Raw genomic sequence first — 18339 nt, forward strand, 5'->3', positions numbered from 1 at the left:
TGTATTAGTGATTACTTAATGGAAACTTTGTGAACTTTTTTAGCAGATGTTAGATGGACTAAGATTGAATTTGATTGGACGAAATATCGGAATCACTTCTACATCGGCTAAAGCGACCGATTCTGTATATATTAATTTGTTGTGTAGCGGTACAAGATGATATGATTGGCTCCCCCGCTTGAGACACGCGCCACAATTTCCCCGCGCTTTAGCTTTCTTCTTTTCCCCGAATTCTTTCTTTTCTTCTCAACCCCAAATGTCGCTGCAATAAATCATCCCGGACATGGAAACCCAGTCCGGGGACCGGCAGTCTTCTGCACCCGCGCTGGACGATTTGCCAAATGGCAAGCGACGATGGCGTCGAAATCGAGTGGCATGTGATTCGTGTCATACTCGGCGCGTTCGATGCGATCGGGCCTTCCCCTGCTCCCGGTGTCTGCGCAGTGATACCCATTGCGAGTTTACTCGGGAGCGTAGGAAGCGAGGAAGAATCGCCCGTTCCAAACAAGCAACGGGGCCCATCACATCCACCTCTACATCAAACTATACTAGAAGGGAATCGAACGGAGATCAGAAAGTCATGCAGCCAGCCTTGTCTCCGATGCAGCAGAGCTCTCCAGAATCCTCCTTTCACCCTAGATCACCAATGACGAACGAACCGAGTCTCTCTGCACCCAGCGTTGATGGGCCGCATCCCGCGCCGAATGGCCACCGTCCTACCCGAGCGCCGGAAGGGAACAACACAACGGAGGAATGGTTATCAGCCGCTCACTTATCACCAGACTCGTATGAAATCCTGGGAGGTGTGAATGGAGGCGATGGTCCATTGCCACGGTTGATGGATCTTTGGAACCCAGTTGATTTAGGTCATCCTCCACAGCCACACGCCCAATCCATGCCGGCGCCGAACGTCCCTGGTCAAAGCTATAACTCAAGCTCCCGATCAGGCCTCAAGTACCCTGTGCTAGAACCGGTGATGCCATTTCTGGGATCTAATTTACCCCGTCGTTTAGTTGGCGATCTGCTTGAACTTTATTTCATGAGTGCCTTTTCGACCCACATGCATCCCGTCTGTCACCATATACATTGTTATGTCCTGCGAAAGGCTTCCTTCTTGAGCACCGACCATCCTCGGCCGAGTAGCCCAGCCTTATTAGCAAGTATGCTTTGGGTCGCTGCCGTCGATGACCGGGCCTTCTCATTGTCCATCTCTCCGCTGCAGCGACGCAAGATTTGTCAATTCCTGTGCGCCCTAACGATACGACTGCTACGGCCGTTGATCCATGTTTCATTCAAAGACCAGGAACCGACTGAGAATCCGAATGGCTCGCAGGACTTTGCAGCAGCAGCAGCGCATCATCCCTTTGAAGGAGTCGGTGATGACAAGGGGCTCGTGGGTCCGGCGGGCTCTCTAGATGATGTGATCACGTATATACATGTCGCGTCTATCATTTCTTCCAGTGAACAGAAAGCGGCTAGTATGCGATGGTATGTTACTTTTCTTGTATTGATTTCATCCACTAACGAGATCACAGGTGGCATGCGGCCTTCACCCTCGCTCGAGAGCTGAAATTAAACCAGGAAATTGAAGTTGTGCCGAATATGGACGGTCAAAGCGATGGCTCGAGTCCAGCTTTTGGATATTCCCTCGGTGGCTGGGCAAGCTCGCCCGGGGGGGCTGCATTTGACTATTCCAATCCATCACGGCCAACTTTGAACTGTATTTGCGACGAAGGTCGTAATCCGCACAACGACTTCACGGTGACAGAAGAGTATCGTGAAGAGCGACGTCGCACCTGGTGGCTGCTTTATATTATGGATCGACATCTTGCGTTATGTTACAATCGGCCGCTCGCTCTCCTCGATGCCGAAAGTGAAGATTTGCTTCTCCCACTGGACGAGGGTTCCTGGCAGGCCGGGAATATTCACAGCAACAGCCCTCGAGCCGACGGGCCTCAGTGTCCTCGATCTGGTGATCGCAACAAACGCCGTGTCTTCCCGAACTTTATCTGTCATGACCACTCCATTCTCGGATTCTTCCTCCCGCTGATGACTATCACTGGGGAACTGATTGATTTGAATCAAGCGCGAAACCATCCCACCCTTGGCCTGCGCCTGCAAGGGAAAGAAGCCTGGGAAGTCCACGTGGCAGAGGTACTTCGGCAACTCGAGATATACAAGGCGAGTCTGACCACCTTTGCCGCTGCCACGGCTGTGGACCCCGAAGCATCTATTTCGACTGCCTTTACCAAGTTGGATGAGCCTGTTGACCCAAAGCTATCCGAAGCTTATTCGTGGCATACCCAAACAGTGATTGCCTACGCATCTTATTTGGTTCACGTTCTTCATATTCTCCTGGTTGGGAAGTGGGACCCAGTGTCTTTGATTGAGGACAAAGACTTTTGGACGTCCTCCCCAGCCTTTGCATCCACCATCTCGCATGCGCTGGAAGCCGCCGATTCTGTGCAGCAGATATTGCGGTTCGACGCGGATATCAGCTTCATGCCTTACTTTTTTGGAATCCAGCTCCTCCAGGGAAGCTTCCTCTTGCTTCTCATCGTGGAGCGGCTACAGAAGGAAGCCGGGGAAGGCATTCTCAACGCCTGTGAGACCATGATCCGCGCCACGGAATCATGTGTGGTCACCCTCAATACGGAATATCAGCGGAGCTTCAGGCAGGTGATGCGCAGTGCGGTAGCTCAGGCTCGCGGCAGGCCTGTCAATCCCAGCGAAATCCGGCATCGTCGTAAAGCGGTATTGGCCCTGTATCGGTGGACGCGTAAAGGGACTGGACTAGCTCTGTGACCCACCAGATAGGGCTGGAGGCTCTGCAGCTACCCCGTAGTGGAGTTTCAGCTTGTATAGTATATACTGGCCTTGCTGATTGTACATGTCTTGATGTGGCGCTGGGCGTACAGGGATGTATTGATCATCAAAGGGTTGAGTAGGGTCATAGGAATGTTCTGTTAATACACCAAGAGCATCTAGTAGCCTAGTTATAGCCCTGGAGGCCTTGCATGAATATAGTACCTAATATTTTGGTTCAAATGTCGAATTTTCATGTTTTGAAGGGATTGTAATATCAAAGTCAAGGCCCAAGGTCATGCTCGATGGCCGCGACATTCGGCACATGGACTTGGCATAACCATTGAGCCGCGTAAGTATTTCGTTTATAGAATAAAGCTTGGAAGTAACAAGCGAACCTCGGGCTGAATTCTAACCCTCGGATTAGCCGAGTAGATGTAGATGGCGACATTCCACTGTTCTCATCTGCCATGTAAAGCACGCCATCTAGGACCCACTCTGGCATGATAACTTCAGGGGATCCACGCAAATACGTACTTTTTTCGCGAGAACCAGTAATTTTTGAGCATTTTTATCTACATCGGATTCCAAGGTCCCAGTGGTAAATTTAAATCATTTACATGGTCAACCAGTCATTGGTGTTCATGTTCAATTGGACTTCATCATGCCTTAAAACGTTTACATAAGATCTAGATTTCACCAGGCCACCACGTGACTGTCAAAGTGGATAAAGTGGATTCGAATGCCATCAGAACCACCGATGGCATCATCAAAGCTCTCCCCACCCTTTGCCGACCTTGTATACTGTATGCAAGTCGATTGACTAACCAATTATGGAATAGGGCCATGATCAATTTGTGTCACTGAATGTCGCAAGTCGTGTCCCCTCCAATTTCTATCCTCATCACACGCCGCTATAATGAAGGCACTCACTGCTGTAGTCGGCCTCATCGCGGCCGCCGAGGGTGTCGCGATTGGGAATGCGGATATGAGAAATGTTTTCCAGTCTGTCCTCAGCTTATCCGAGCGCCCGTCATCGAAGCCGCCAAACATTCTGTTTGTGATCACCGATGACCAAGATCTACAACTCGACTCAATCTCGTATACACCGCACATCCTGAAACATATGCGCGACAAGGGCACATCGTTTACCAACCACTTCGTGACTACCGCACTCTGCTGTCCCTCACGGGTCAGCTTATGGACTGGACGACAGGCTCACAATACCAATGTGACCGACGTCAGCCCGCCGTATGGTCAGTACTTCCGCTCAAGTGTACCATAACGTGGCTGATTTAATCAGGTGGATATCCCAAATTCGTGGATCGCGGATTCAATGACAACTTCTTGCCGGTCTGGCTACAAGAGGCAGGATACAACACTTACTATACGGGGAAGCTATTCAACGCCCACACAGTCGAGAATTACCACAGCCCTCACGTCAATGGATTCAATGGATCCGATTTCCTGCTCGATCCATTCACCTACTCCTACCTGAACTCCACATATCAGCGCAATCAAGATCCGCCCGTGAGCTATGAAGGCCAGCACACGATGGATGTCATTACAGGAAAAGCACTGGGCTTCTTAGAGGATGCCCTGGACGGGGATCGGCCGTTCTTTGTGGTGGTCGCTCCTATTGCCCCTCACTCGAATGTGGACCCAAGCTCCCTGGGTCGGCATGACCAACTCACCATGGGTGCCCCGATTCCATTGGAGCGACACCAACATCTATTCCCCGATGTCAAGGTGCCTCGTACCGAAAGTTTCAACTCAGACAAGGTATGTCTCACCCATATTTTTCCATAAGAAATGGTATTGACCGGATTATAGCCTAGTGGGGTCAGTTGGGTTCGGGATCTACCACAACAAAATCAATCGGTGGTTGATTACGGTGACTTGTATTATCGTTCGCGACTGCAGGCTCTGCAAGGGGTTGATGAGCTCGTGGACTCGCTTGTTACGCGTCTGGAAGAGAGTGACCAGCTTGACAACACCTATATTATCTACACATCCGACAACGGATTCCACATCGGACAGCACCGGCTGCCACCAGGTAAGACCTGCGGCTTTGAGGAGGATATTCGCGTCCCTCTATTCATTCGGGGCCCTGGAGTTCCCGAGGGATATGTGCAAGACTCAGTCACCACGCACATTGACCTTGCCCCGACCATTTTCAACCTCGCAGGAATCCCCCACCGGGATGATTTCGATGGAACTGTTATTCCTGTAACTCCTGACTTTGCGGGTCCCCGACACGAGCATGTTACTGTCGAGTTCTGGGGCAACGCTGTTTTTGAAGGAGATTATAGTCACATTGGTAAGCTTTTCGCGTATCACCTTTCTAGATCAGGGCTGATTCGTGTTTTTTTAGGTATCGGTGGCAGTATCTTGCTCCCCAATAACACGTACAAGTCAGTTCGCCTGTTGGGAGACGGCTACAACCTATATTACTCTGTGTGGTGTAATAATGAGCATGAACTTTATGACCTTTCGGTGAGTAGTGACTTCTCACAGACATCAGTGCGGTGCTAACATTTTCGTCAGACGGATCCTTATCAAATGAACAACTTATATCCCAGCGGCCCTGCTGTGCATGAGAATGAGCCTCAGCTTCTGGGCCGAAGACTATCACAAACTATCAGCCGACTCGATGCTCTCCTGCTCGTCTTGAAATCGTGCCAGGGATATACCTGCGTCGAGCCATGGAAGGTGCTTCATCCGCAGCACTCCATCCGTACCTTACGAGATGCTCTAGATGAGCGATATGATCTATTTTATCAGGCACAGCCGCAGGTTGCCTTTGATTGGTGTGATGCGGGATACATTATTGAGGCGGAAGGTCCTCAAGCCCCGTTGACTACTCGATACGGTCTTCCTTGGGATATTTGGGTGTAATCCATCAATTTCAGTGTACACATATGCCCCAGTGCTTTGGCAATAGATTGAAAATCTCAAAAACTCAAAATTGCCAAAATTCAATGTTACGCGAGCTGTAGTCGTAGTTTGAAGCTGAAGAAAGAGCGGTCACTCCGTAGTGATTCAACCACCAAGAATCACCAACGCCACAATCAATTGATGCGCCTCGGAAACCCAGAAATCGGCAAATTTAAGCGTTGAATTTTGATTTTCTCTGTATATGCGGAAATAACAATATCCAGAATGCAATAAAATGGGTCCGTTCTTGCACGTCAAGGGCGCCATGATTGCGCCATACCTCCCCGCCGTGTCGACAGTCAACGGGACCACAATGACAGGCTAAGGTGAAATCTAGATGTCGCCCACATGGAGACATACGCAATCCTCGATAAGCGACCGGGGAAAAATATTTATATAAAGATCCTCCATCGCATAGAGGCTATCCCCAGACATTCCACAAGCCAACCACCGAAACCCCTGGATCCCAGCTTCGGTCCAAATCTCGGAGGCTTCATCATCAACACACATACAAATACACCAAGATGGTGGACCAGGATTTCCTGTCAGAGAAGAGTGGCTTTGAGGAAAAGGTCCTTGACACTCCTTCAAGTGAAGTTCAAGATGGCATCATCAAGGACTGGGACAAGGAAGAGTCTGCCGTTCGTCGCAAGTATGTGTAATTGCTTCGTACCTGGAGCTTCATGAACTAATCTTTCCATTCAATAGGATTGACTTCATCTTGATTCCTACCCTAGCCCTCGCCTTCTTCGCCCTTCAGCTCGATCGGGGCAACATCAGTGCTGTCCTTACCTCGACCATCACTAAAGATCTCGGTATCACAACGAACCAAGTCAACATCGGTACTCAACTCCTATCGGCCGGCATTGTTCTCTCCGAGATTCCATCCAATTTCCTTTTGCAGCGCATCGGACCCCGTACTTGGCTATCGGGTCAATTGTTCGCCTGGGGACTGGTGGCTACGTTCCAGGCTTTTGTCCAATCTTATCCGGCATACCTAGTGACGCGCATCTTGCTTGGTCTCTGCGAGGGTGGATTCATTCCAGGTAAGACTTTTTCATGATGATAGTCTTGGCAGTTGATTGACAATTCGGAATAGGCGCGTTATACTACCTTTCGAACTGGTATAAGAAGGATGAAACCAGTCTCCGCACTAGTTTCTTCTTCTATGGTCAAATGTTTGCTTCTGCAACCTCAAGTCTGATCTCCGCTGGTGTGCTCCGATTAAGTGGCGCCCATGGCATGGGCGGATGGAGGTGGATTTTCCTCAGTGAGTGAGCCCCCCTGGGATTGACTCAATATGTCACTAACATCTGAGATTAGTCGAGGGTCTCATCACTCTGTTCATTGCAATCGTCTTCACCCTTTTCGTTCCACCCAGTGTAGGTGACGGCCGTCCGCTTATTTCCTTTGGTCGCTGGAGCTACTTCAGTGAGAGAGAATCGCACATTATTCGCAATCGAGTCTTGCTGGATGACCCCAGGAAGGCTAAGGGCCACATCCAGATCTCCAAGTCTGATGTCGGAAAAGCTCTTACGAACCCGCGTATCATGCAGCACGTGTTATTGACTTTGGTGTCCATGTCTGCCTTCCAAGGCCTGAGCCAATATACCCCCACCATGATCAAGTCGATGGGATTCGGCTCCATCAAGGCCAATGCACTCGCATCTGTACCTGTGTACTGCGGTATCGTCTGGCTGACAATTCTGTCCTTCCTCTCGTGAGTTTAATTCGAATGACTATTTTTTTTTGGCTTCGCTGACAGGGATTAGGGATCGCACCGGCCACCGCGGTCCATTTGTGTTGCTCGCCATTACCTGGAACGTGATTTCCTATGCATGCCTGCGCACCGATTCCCAAACTGCCGGGCAGTGGCACCGCTATGGAGTGATTGCCGTCGCCAACGTCTCCTATTGTAGCATGCAGTATGTGGAATTCTGTTCTGACTTTAAAGCTCGGACTGACATGAATCTAGCATCCTGAATGTTGGTTGGTTGTCCATCTACTGCCGCTCTCCCCAAGAACGAAGTGTCGCCATGGCGTAAGTCTACTAACTCCCCACCGTCCAAGGGATTCGCACTAACTTATCATCAGGCTGGTTGTGATGGGAGCCAACTGTGCTGGAATCTCTGGCGCGCAAATTTTCCGAACGGAAGACGCACCCAAGTACCTGAATGGCTTGACAGCCATCGCCGTCATGGCTGGGGTCTCGTGGTTACAAGCCGCAGTCCTGGGGGTACAGACTTATATTGGACGGAAAAAGGCGAGTGGAAAGGACAGCGAATCCAGCCCTTCCACATCTTCATCTAATTAAACCTACACTCGTGTTACAAAGCTTTAGACTAGCCTATTTAATGATTAATGAGTTTTACCGAGATTACAACGGTTCGACCTGTCAAGTAATATTGCTCGGTTCTTAAGTCTTTCTACTTATTACATTCACATATCACAGAAACCAACCTGGTCATGACTTGCGTGTTCAAATCAGGCGAGATTGCAAGGTTCAGTCATATGATCCATGAGATTGGATCATTTAAGCCGAGCGAATATTTCAAGGAATATGGATTATGCCGCCCTCCAAGGCTTGAAATGGTGTGATCTGCACGACCCTTCCATGAATATTCTTCGCCTCGTGTTGTACCTTGCGTAGATGGTCAGGAACCCATGCAAGATGAAACCACCTAGGAACAAATTCTGGGGAATGTCCCTGTGCATGTCTTTGACCACATTATGAACCCATTAAATGCGGGGAAATAGACGGTTAAAAGAGATCCATCCTTCCCGATCCCGACTAGAATATACCGATTGGTCCCTTCTTATTCGGTCCGATCCGCCCAGTGGGAATCTGGGGAAAAGATTCGGGTAATTTTGCTTTAGGATCATGTGTTGCCAATGTTTTCTCATTAATTTACCGAACAGGTCGGCTGAGCTCTAGCTCGGAGCTCTTGTTCTCCGCAAAATCTTTTTAAATCAACCAGGATGCCCCGGATTTGCGGGGAAATCACTAAATTTCTTTGCTTTTTTGTTTTTCTATGCAGTGCTGGTCGCGCAAAGCTGTTAATCATGACTGCACCCAACCTCTGCTACAGCCTGGAGTACTGGCAGCTCCCCAATGACCGTGAGATGCCCAGTGCGGTCCATCATGTCCAAGAGTATGACAAGGCCGAAAACTTCGTGACCCGAACTGGATTCCCTCATGTTGTCCAGGATGAGCCAGGTCAATGGGCGTTGGAGAATTATGACTGGAGTGGAGAGATGGTCCTGAAATCATCCAGCGACCTCTCCCAAAATTTTCAATTCTCCGATCTATATCCAACCAATAATGGCGACCAAAATTGGGACATGACAAGGTCAGTCTGCGCTTTCGTGGAGCAGATAGACCAATCACTAACGAGAGATACTATAGTTCCTGGGTTCCGGCCTATCAAACACCCGGCCTTTCACACGATGACCTAGAACGACAACACATAATGACCCGAGTGGCAGCCGAAAGGGCCCTCTTTATGACTCCCTCCGTTCAAGCATTATCCGTTTCTACATTACCGGGTTCCCCTATATCCGATCACTCCAGTACACCCGAGATCACTCAAACTTCCTTCAATCGGCGGGAGGACAGGGGTGCATCACCATTGTCCGATACCATGTCCGAGAACAGCTCAGCCATGCATCCAGCAGGTTGGGCCAACTGTCCCACCTGGAAGGAAGATGAGGTTCTTCCCACAATGCTAGAAATGCCCGATGGCTCATCTCGCAAGACCTCGAACTGGCTTCCAGTTGACCCCGAAGCCGGCTTTACAATCGGTTCATCCGCTTACACAGATTGGTCAGACCTACAAGAGGGTCATGACATCCACTCAGCTTTCATGTCGTCGACTTCCCCTCAGTGGACATACACTGGGTGACGGGTCGGAAAGTTTTGGACTGCATTCTATAAGAAAGCAACCAGCTTTCTCCCCTTCTTCCTTCCACCGCCATCACTGAGCGGAAATTTTCGTCTTTCGCAAAGCGAAGCTAGCCCAGGATCCCAGATATGGACTGAGCCATAAGAGGTGTCTGGCAGAAGAAGGTCCATCCTCTGCACTGGCCTAGAACTATTATTGGATTATGCCTTTTACTGCACTCGTTTGAACCACCAAAATTTAGTCGCCATTACGGGTATGATGACTTGCAAGAGAAAGCACGGACACTGTCGTGCGACATGAAAATGTCGGGAATATTTACGAAGGAATTAAGCAAGCTTGGGCAAGGATAGAAGATGCTTGACCGCATGGTCGGACCTGTCGATATGTCGGCTTTGCAAGTATTTCTATATGATTGAATCACAATCAAGAAATGGAAACCATTTCAATTCCATTTGGAGAAAATTAAAATTCTGAAACGAGATTGAACTGTGAAGGGAAGGAAGACCGGTCCAATGATAAATAACCGGCCAAGCACGGGCGTCAGCCTAAGACGCAGGCACCTCGTGGCAAGTCATGCGGGGTTGAATCTTGGATCATTACATCTACTGATCCAAGGTTTTGAAGATTTCTTGTTGGATGATAGGTCTTCAACCCGACTTAGGTTAGATCTGAAGGTAATGTTAAACATCACTGATCAAAGGATGGAATTATCCCAGTGGTAGTTGAAATCGAAATAGGAGGGTTGCAGGGATATAATGGATAAAATGTTTTTCTCTCAATATTGTTCATATTTATTATATTATACAGCCTGGGAAAAAGGTTACTTTTGTTCTATATGGTTGAAGATTAGATAATAATACACTGTTGAATCGAAATGATCTATTCGTCGTCCGCGTATCTTGCCTTGTGGATTCTGAACGCCATATCGCATGCCGCATTATAAAAGGCATGGAAATTCGGTTCAACGACATCCTGAGATTCACCATCAACCGAAGGAATGGTCTGTCTAGGAATATCCATGTCAAGCGAAATTTCAGTCGTCCGGGCCGCAAGGAATGGTCCACTTTCGTAGAAGCGGTAGCTCAGTTGCCTGCCGTCAAAGTCATACCGCTGGGCAGCAGCTCCACGGACATCATTAAGTGGAGCAAACATGTACTCGACAGGCTCAACCTGGCCATCCGTAGCGAGGCGAAGGGATGTTTGGAAAAGATTTCTTGGTAGGGGAATGTGGGAAAATGCAGGGAGGGACGCAGCCTCAGAGCTTGACCGGATGAAGGTGTTGTAGAGAGGTTGTCTGATGCTATTCAAAAGCTCTTCATACTTGGCTGGATCGGTGATGGTTTCCGAGGCCTGGGAGTGGAGAGTACGCGTAAATCGAAGATCGAGGCCAGTTTCCGGCAGCAGATAGTCAACACTGTTGGTCTCTAGTATAAATTTGATACTTTTGATGTCAATCTCCCCTTGGGAGTCCGTGGAACTGGTAGATTTGGAGGCAAATTCCACGTCCAACTCTGGAAGGTTACCAGAAGACCCTGGCAACGGGATCAGGCGAACAACGTGGGTTAAAATCCCGCTCTCGGGGGCAATGGGTGAAAGCGAGTCCAGGAAAGGTTTGACTCGAGGAATATCAGGCACAAAGGTTCGTGGCAAAGATAGTCTCCCAAGTTGAGAGGCGCTGATCTCTGTCGCGTCAAATACGGACTTCCGACCAAAGAGACAGCTTCCAGCCGCAGCGGTCACTGATTCATAGACGGTTGACCCAAGAGAGAGCGACTTTGCACCGGGCTGGTTCCGAAGCAGCTTGAGCAATTCGCTAGAGAGTAGAGTTTGGTGACCGTCGAAAAAGGGGGTCGGTTCAGTCGCGGTGGTCTGAACGACAGGCATTGCCCATCGGAACCAGGATTTTTGTCGATCAAACCAATTCGCGCTGGCCTCGGGGGTGTAATCGTATACATTTGCCGGCTCGGACGCTGGCAGGTATGTAGAGAACGGCTTGGGTGTCTGATTGGCATCATGGACAGCCAACCCGAGCGTTCTTCGAGCGTCCTCGGCCCCATGTTTGTTTTCTGTCAGATACAGGATCTTGTCTGGACCCTGCATGGGCTGTTGATCTATGGCAACACTGTAAGTTTCGCACACCCATTCGATGAAGCTCGGGGTGAGGCGCAAGCCCGTAGGGAAATCAATTCCAACCTCGTCCACCCGAATTCTCGTCGTGGTGTCTGAGATGACTTCGAATGCTGATTCGCAGGCGGGCTGGGTTCCGGTAATTCTCACCAGCCCTAGGGAGTGGCTGATGTCAATGCTGGCCTTATGGAAGCTTGCCACTTCATCGAAGGAGAAGTGAGTTGCGGTCAGGAGTAGCTTGATGTAATTAGGGGGTAAACTGATATCCAGCTGGCCCACCTCATCCATGATGGAGAGCTGCCAACAGTCTCGAAGAATGTGATCCACAAGCCCGGATTTGGTTTTGCGCGTCAGTCCAGGCGGTTGCACAGACCCAGATCTCCCGGGTTGCCATGTTGCAAGGTTGTTCTCAGTTTTCGGCTCCCCGTGATTGTATTCCGCCACGTAATGTAACAATTGTCCGTATGTGAAGGATGATGCGATGGTCGATTGAAGGTCCTTCCAATCACCAGCGTCCAGTCTTTGTTTCGGTCTATAGGTCCGGAGTTCTTCTAGTCTCTCTCGGGCCAGGTCAATAGTTGTTTCAATGGCTTCATCATCTAGATCTTCAAGTATCGAAGAGAGCGAGTTTATACCGTCGGCGGGTGGTTCGACTTCGTTTGGGTTTTTGCGACGGCGCCTCACCTTGGAGGGTTTAGGAGGCACAATGATCATTTGAGCAGGTTCACCGAGCGAGTCTACCCCAATTGGTAAAGCTCTGCCAGGGATAGCTTTCACCCGGGGGCGAACGGATGTGTACGCAGGTTTGTGCAATTTGTTCAAGTTGTCAGGACGGCGGGAATCATCGGAGGAAAAGCTTTGAGATCGATGGATGAAGCTTCGGATATATGGTTGAATTGGTCTGCGAGGTGATGCACATAAGCGCCCCAAAGCGCTGGGAGGTGGTCGCATCGTTGTGGTTGATAAGAAAATGTTCTAACATTTGAAGGTTCAGATGTTGAAATGTTGATCGCGACCGGGAGAGATTAACGCTAAACTATATTAGGAAGGTGGATCTGGAGATAACATTTAGAGTAGAAAATGAGAATTTTGTATATCTTAAGTCTTCTCTTCTTTGCTTCTTTGTTATATGTTTCCAAGGTTTGTGATTTAATGTACATTGTATATCTATTCTTCAATTGGCGCAAATTCGGATCTTCTCCTCAAGGTCGCCCCGTATTTGATGAATATAAATGGAACTGGGATGGCAAGAACAGCGATGCCTCCCACTAGGGACATGGCTGGCCCAACTCCCAAATTACGAAACATTGGTGATGCCACCAGAGGAAATGCAGCTGCCAACGCACTCCTGAGAAAGGTATTGGCGGAAACTGCGCTTGCCGCATATAATTGATATGTGTCGATGAGGAAGTTCATACACTGTTGAAAGATGATATTAAAGCCGGCACCGATAAACACCGCGGCGAGGACGGGCGCAATCCCTATAGCATTTGTTAGGAATACTGCGCCAGGGCAGGATTTACGCACTTACAATGAATCTTGGGGTCAGCTGTCCAGCCGAACCAGAATAACCCAATGGCAAAAATAACTCCCCCAATGGCCATCGGTGCACACCGAGCCTCTGGTACTGGCTTACCTCCCGCGGCGTCTACAAGCCTCGCATATCGGGGTTGATTTGCCAAGTTGACAAACATTGCGAAAATCACACCGACAAACAGTGCAAGGAACGGTAATGAACTCTCCACCAAACCAAACCCATGTTCTTCTTGGAAGACTATGGGAAAGACCTCCAATGTCATGTATAGTAGTGCGTATACGAATGAAGCATATAAGGCTATGCATGTGACCATTGGTTCTGTGGTTAGCATTAGCAAGGGTCGTGAGAGGTGCTTGGTGATGATAGTCTTTGGCGACAGTTTGGTCATCTCATGGGTGTGGTAGTATGCCTTATTCCCAGTCTCCTTACGCAGGCGGTGCGCTTTATTCTGTAACAGTACCGGGCTATACGTTTCTGGCAGATTGAAAATCGCGACAAGAGTGACAGCGAAAGTCCATATAGCTTGAATGTACTCAGTCCAACGCCAACTAAGGTGAGGATTTACGACCAAGGCGGCGCCAATAGTAGGACCCTGGAAATAGTCAGACAGTTGACTTCGTAGAGGGGGAGGGTAGTTGTTACCAAAGTAGGTCCCCCGATGACAGCGAGGGCATAGAACACGACTGCAGTTCCTCGAGCCTTGGGTGCCCAGATATCGCCCATGATTGCCCCTACGTTGCTCACCGGGGATGAAGCAAATAGCCCACCGAAAAATCTCGTTATCAGCACCGACTGTATATTTTGACTTGTGGCAGTGCCTATTGAAAAAAGCCCAAGCCCGACCATAGGAGGGAGCAAAGACAATCGCCTACCCCATAGCTCCGAGAAAGGCGCCCAGCAGAGCGGTCCAAAGGCAAATCCGATACTATCAGGGGGTATGATCAGTTGAGATTCCAAGATTCTTCACAAACTTCAAAGAAGATCAACATACATATACAGCGAGATGCAAAGGACAGCCACCTCATGACTGATGCTGAAGTGGTCCGCAAGCGTCGATTCAGCAGGGGCGATAATGCTTGATCCCAAGCTAGCTGCCATGGCCAGCATTCCCAGCTGGAAGGTTATCCATGATTTGTATTTCGTGGACCAGTTATGTGGATTCGCTGGCTCATTTTCATCCCATCCGACCAGAATCGAGGCTGGTTTGGCATTTCTTGTCCTGGCTGGAGTGATTGCGAGTGTTGACATTGACAATGATTTCAAGGTCAATTCAGATTGCACGAAAAACGTTGCCTGGAAAAGCCAAGTTCAGAAAGCATATTTCTTCCATAAATACGCTCGGTAAACCGTAGCGTGAAGTTCGATAGCGAAGTAAGCGCCTAACCAAGGCATATTTGACCAAGTCCGCGGTACTGGGTCCGCATGTCCGCGGAGTGTCTCTAAAGAGCCTACTGCCGTAATTCTTGTGTACTTCTGGATGTACCAGAGAATGTAGGAAATGCACATGTTGGGGAGATCCGAATATATGATGGCGCATTTAGTATGATTTGGCCAATGATAACAATGCATCTATTTGATTTCTACTGATGGAAAATCATTCAACCAGTAGAGTATACGCATTGCCCGTATTAAGCAGTGGACGACCCCCGCGGGCCCGCGGGTATTATTTCTACTTTGGGCTCGTCTATCCGGTCAAGTCCGCGGGGATCTGCAGCCTTGACAGGCAGCATCATGTACGGAGTAGAGATAGATTTTAGAAAACATACATAACTTCCTTTTGTCTTGCTCTTCTTTCCCACATATTCCATCATGTCATCTAAGAAAATTGCCTTGGTCATCTGCAGCACCAGGGAGCCTCGACTGAATCCTTTCATTGCTCGATACGTTCTGGATATCGCCTTACGCCAAAACTGCCAAGAAAGCATTGATATTCTTGATCTTGGCGAGCAAGGCCTCCCTTTATACAATGAGTCTGCAGTTCCATCCCAACTCCCAGAGACTAATCCTACACCTCATTACACTCACCGACACACGCAAGCATGGTCCGCTACGGTCCGACAATACAGTGCGTTCATTTTCGTGACACCTCAATATAACTGGAGTGTTCCCGCTAGTTTGAAGAATGCATTGGACTATTTGTATTTTGAATGGAAAGGCAAACCTGCCGCCATCGTGAGTTATGGAGGGAGAGGTGGTGGAAAGGCGGCAGATCATTTGCAGGGAATTCTTCAGGGATTACGCATGAAAGTGATCTCGACCCATCCTGGACTCGTTGTTAAGACAACAACTCTAGAGTCTTGTGTGGAAACACAGCAAATTGGTCCTGGAGAAAGGGAGATGTGGCGGGAAAGTGGTGTCGAGGAACAGATCTCTTCCATGTTTCTAGAATTGATAGAAATGGTTCAAAATGAATGAATTTATGATTTCCATGTATTTAGTGGAGCATTAAGACTGATTACAGATGCAGACTGTATCAAATGAAAAGAATACCACAGTAACGTGTTATGCATGGATGGTGCCTCTGTCTACCCAGCCGAGGTGAGAAAAGAGCAAAAAGCAAAAAGCAAAACAGTAAAACAAGGAAAAATGACGACAGATTCTTAGTACCTACTAGTAGTGGTCTAGTGCTTAATTTGTCCGCGAAGAATCGTCATTGGCAGGCTCTTTCAACATACGAACCAGCAATGATGCAATTCGAGCTTACCACGATCTAATTGGTCCATCTTGCAAGGTACCGGGTCTCATGCAGTGTCACTTAGTGGTTTACATATAAATCGAAGATTCTGCCTTTTAATGTTGTGAACTTTTCAATCATATTACATTCGATGGATTTGTGGAATGGCAAATCACCAGATCATGATGTGTTTGCGGGGAGATAACAGCTCGGCTCCAGCCGATCCGGGGGACCCCAACCAGCGAGGCCCAAACTTGCTTTGACCCCTCCAACTTGCCCAATTCTGCGAGAAATGTCACTCTCAGACACTGTAACCACGCGCCAATATGACTGACCCGAGTGCTGCGTTGCCAGCCCTGGAGCAACCTGTCAGTGCTGTCGTGAGGGAGTCCCGACCGCCATCTCCGCACGAGCAGGAAGATCGCGAAGCTCTCGAGCTCCAGGAGATCCAAACAGGCGAGGATGACGAGCTGGAATATTCTTCACCCTCTGCTTCATCCGGAGATGAGTATCGGGTCACCACCCGGCGAACAGTGTCTCGCGCCACGAATCCATCCTCGCGCCACCATCGGACTGGGCTTTGGAGCCGCATCTGTCGATTTTGGACACACCATGTCACTCTGACGGTACCACATAAAAATAACCGGGACCATTATGGTAAGCGAAACAGCTGGATGTTGCAGAAAATAGGCTAATGATTGGAACTATAGCATTGGAGAGAACATTCCTCGCATACATCCGCACCTCGGTGGTTATTGCAATGCAAGGGGTAGTGATCGCGCAGCTGTTCCGCCTTCAACGGTCCTCATCAAGCGAAGACCGCTTGAAGTTCTACCAGGTCGGCATTCCGCTCGCTGTCGCTTGCCACTCTGTGGCTGTTATCGTCGCCCTGATCGGAGCCTATCGGTTCTGGAGACAACAAACCGCCATTTCTAAAGGAAAAGTTCATGCCGGAGGCTGGGAGCTCAATTCGGTCGGCATTTTGCTCTTTGCGGTATGTTACACCTACCCCAAAATCCGTTGAGTGAGACTAACGTTATATCGGCCTAGATCATCATGGTCACCTTGGTTATCTCTGTCGTTATCATCGTTGAAATTGACGATACCAAAACCACTTTTTTCAGTCGGATATTCCCACATTGAACCGGCATATCGACACAAGTCCCCAACTTCACAATGGATGATGAATTATGATGTATCTTAATGACTGGAATGAAATTGCAATTGATTCAAACTGCATTGATCTAGATTGATTCGCTATATGAGATCACTCGAGAAAGATGATTGTTGGTGTATGGACTAGGATAGGTAGTCTGCCTAAGTGAGAACCAGATACGCAAAGATTTGGAAGCAAGAACATTCACATTCTAAAGATTTGCATATTTTCCACTACTTCTATAGTCACAGATAACACCAGATAGAAAGAAAAACGGGTTCAACTAAGTGCAATCAAATATTGGCACCTCCATTCAACGGCAAGATTTGACCTGCATATCAATTAGTCAAATTCAATAGGGCCAGTGACCAGATTTTTGCATTCCGTTACTCACCGTTGATCCATTCCCCTCCCGGGCTAGCCAAGAATGCCACAACGCGGCCAATGTCGGCCGGCACACCGCACCGCTTCAAGGGGCTACCGTTTGCCAAGGCTTGCTCGATCTCCTCGATGGACGAGCTCTGATCGCATCCAGGCGCATAGCGCCATGCGTTCTTCAGCCACATGTCACTCTTCACGCCAGCCGGGGCAATGGCATTGACTGTGCATCGCTTCTTTCCGAAATCGGCGGCAAAGCAGCGAGTGAAGCCCTCTATCGCACTCTTGCTGCCGGCATACAATGAGTGACCCGGGACGCCAACGCCTGCGGCGATGGACGACATTAGCACCACTCGGCCACCCGGCTGAATGTATTTGTAGGCATTCTGAGCGACAAAGAACTGGGCGCGGGTGTTGAGATCGAACACTTCGTTGAAATCATCGAGGGTGGTATCGGCCAGCGAGACAAACTTCTCGGTTCCAGAGTTGGAAACAACAATATCCAGTTGACCGAAGTGTGCCACAACCTGTTGGAAAAGGGATTCAATGGCGTCAACCTGGGTCAAATTGGCCTGAAAGGCGGCTGCATGGCTGCCCACAGCCTGAATCTCCTGGACCATCTTTTCGGCGGAAACGGGGTCCCGGGCATAGTTGATAGCGATCGAGGCACCCTTCTTGGCCAACTCCAGCGCAATGCCGGAGCCAATACCCCGACTGCCACCGGTAACTAGGGCAACTTTACCTGCCAGTTCATGGGCATCTTGGGAGAGTGTAACGACCATGTTGAAATTTAGCTAGGCGGATGTAGAATTTTAGACAAAGT

At 49.0% G+C, this 18339-nt stretch overlaps 9 protein-coding genes across 9 annotated transcripts; 6 read left to right on the top strand and 3 right to left on the bottom strand.

Moving 5' to 3' along the window:
• Positions 1 to 283: 283 nt before the first annotated feature.
• Positions 284 to 2805, top strand: N7520_008395 (uncharacterized protein; the record flags this gene model as incomplete). Its single annotated transcript, XM_057142329.1, has 2 exons — positions 284 to 1488; positions 1536 to 2805. The coding sequence occupies 2 exons, from the start codon at positions 284 to 286 to the stop codon at positions 2803 to 2805; spliced, it is 2475 nt and encodes an 824-aa protein (XP_056996335.1).
• A 919-nt stretch (positions 2806 to 3724) lies between these two features.
• N7520_008396 (sulfatase family protein) lies at positions 3725 to 5703 on the top strand (the record flags this gene model as incomplete). The annotated part of the gene is made up of 5 exons (XM_057142330.1): positions 3725 to 4061; positions 4109 to 4587; positions 4639 to 5125; positions 5180 to 5301; positions 5353 to 5703. 5 exons carry the CDS (start codon positions 3725 to 3727, stop codon positions 5701 to 5703), a joined length of 1776 nt encoding a protein of 591 aa, XP_056996336.1.
• A 563-nt stretch (positions 5704 to 6266) lies between these two features.
• Positions 6267 to 8056, top strand: N7520_008397 (uncharacterized protein; the record flags this gene model as incomplete). The annotated part of the gene is made up of 7 exons (XM_057142331.1): positions 6267 to 6394; positions 6451 to 6788; positions 6842 to 7012; positions 7066 to 7462; positions 7515 to 7667; positions 7718 to 7783; positions 7837 to 8056. The coding sequence occupies 7 exons, from the start codon at positions 6267 to 6269 to the stop codon at positions 8054 to 8056; spliced, it is 1473 nt and encodes a 490-aa protein (XP_056996337.1).
• A 749-nt stretch (positions 8057 to 8805) lies between these two features.
• N7520_008398 (uncharacterized protein) lies at positions 8806 to 9644 on the top strand (the record flags this gene model as incomplete). Its single annotated transcript, XM_057142332.1, has 2 exons — positions 8806 to 9092; positions 9149 to 9644. The coding sequence occupies 2 exons, from the start codon at positions 8806 to 8808 to the stop codon at positions 9642 to 9644; spliced, it is 783 nt and encodes a 260-aa protein (XP_056996338.1).
• An 879-nt stretch (positions 9645 to 10523) lies between these two features.
• N7520_008399 (putative respiratory complex assembly protein Rmp1) lies at positions 10524 to 12722 on the bottom strand (the record flags this gene model as incomplete). Its single annotated transcript, XM_057142333.1, has 1 exon — positions 10524 to 12722. The coding sequence occupies one exon, from the start codon at positions 12720 to 12722 to the stop codon at positions 10524 to 10526; it is 2199 nt and encodes a 732-aa protein (XP_056996339.1).
• A 216-nt stretch (positions 12723 to 12938) lies between these two features.
• On the bottom strand, positions 12939 to 14700 carry N7520_008400 (MFS transporter; the record flags this gene model as incomplete). The annotated part of the gene is made up of 5 exons (XM_057142334.1): positions 12939 to 13252; positions 13303 to 13900; positions 13951 to 14233; positions 14300 to 14601; positions 14656 to 14700. 5 exons carry the CDS (start codon positions 14698 to 14700, stop codon positions 12939 to 12941), a joined length of 1542 nt encoding a protein of 513 aa, XP_056996340.1.
• A 417-nt stretch (positions 14701 to 15117) lies between these two features.
• Positions 15118 to 15723, top strand: N7520_008401 (flavin-dependent quinone reductase; the record flags this gene model as incomplete). Its single annotated transcript, XM_057142335.1, has 1 exon — positions 15118 to 15723. The coding sequence occupies one exon, from the start codon at positions 15118 to 15120 to the stop codon at positions 15721 to 15723; it is 606 nt and encodes a 201-aa protein (XP_056996341.1).
• Positions 15724 to 16308: 585 nt separating this feature from the next.
• N7520_008402 (DUF202 domain-containing protein) lies at positions 16309 to 17006 on the top strand (the record flags this gene model as incomplete). Its single annotated transcript, XM_057142336.1, has 2 exons — positions 16309 to 16639; positions 16693 to 17006. 2 exons carry the CDS (start codon positions 16309 to 16311, stop codon positions 17004 to 17006), a joined length of 645 nt encoding a protein of 214 aa, XP_056996342.1.
• A 425-nt stretch (positions 17007 to 17431) lies between these two features.
• Positions 17432 to 18298, bottom strand: arp2 (hydroxynaphthalene reductase arp2; the record flags this gene model as incomplete). Its single annotated transcript, XM_057142337.1, has 2 exons — positions 17432 to 17469; positions 17533 to 18298. 2 exons carry the CDS (start codon positions 18296 to 18298, stop codon positions 17432 to 17434), a joined length of 804 nt encoding a protein of 267 aa, XP_056996343.1.
• Positions 18299 to 18339: the final 41 nt, after the last annotated feature.

This window comes from Penicillium odoratum, assembly GCF_028828045.1.
Source record: "Penicillium odoratum strain IBT 22623 chromosome Unknown utg000005l_segment0_segment0, whole genome shotgun sequence".
Lineage (NCBI taxonomy): Eukaryota > Fungi > Ascomycota > Eurotiomycetes > Eurotiales > Aspergillaceae > Penicillium > Penicillium odoratum.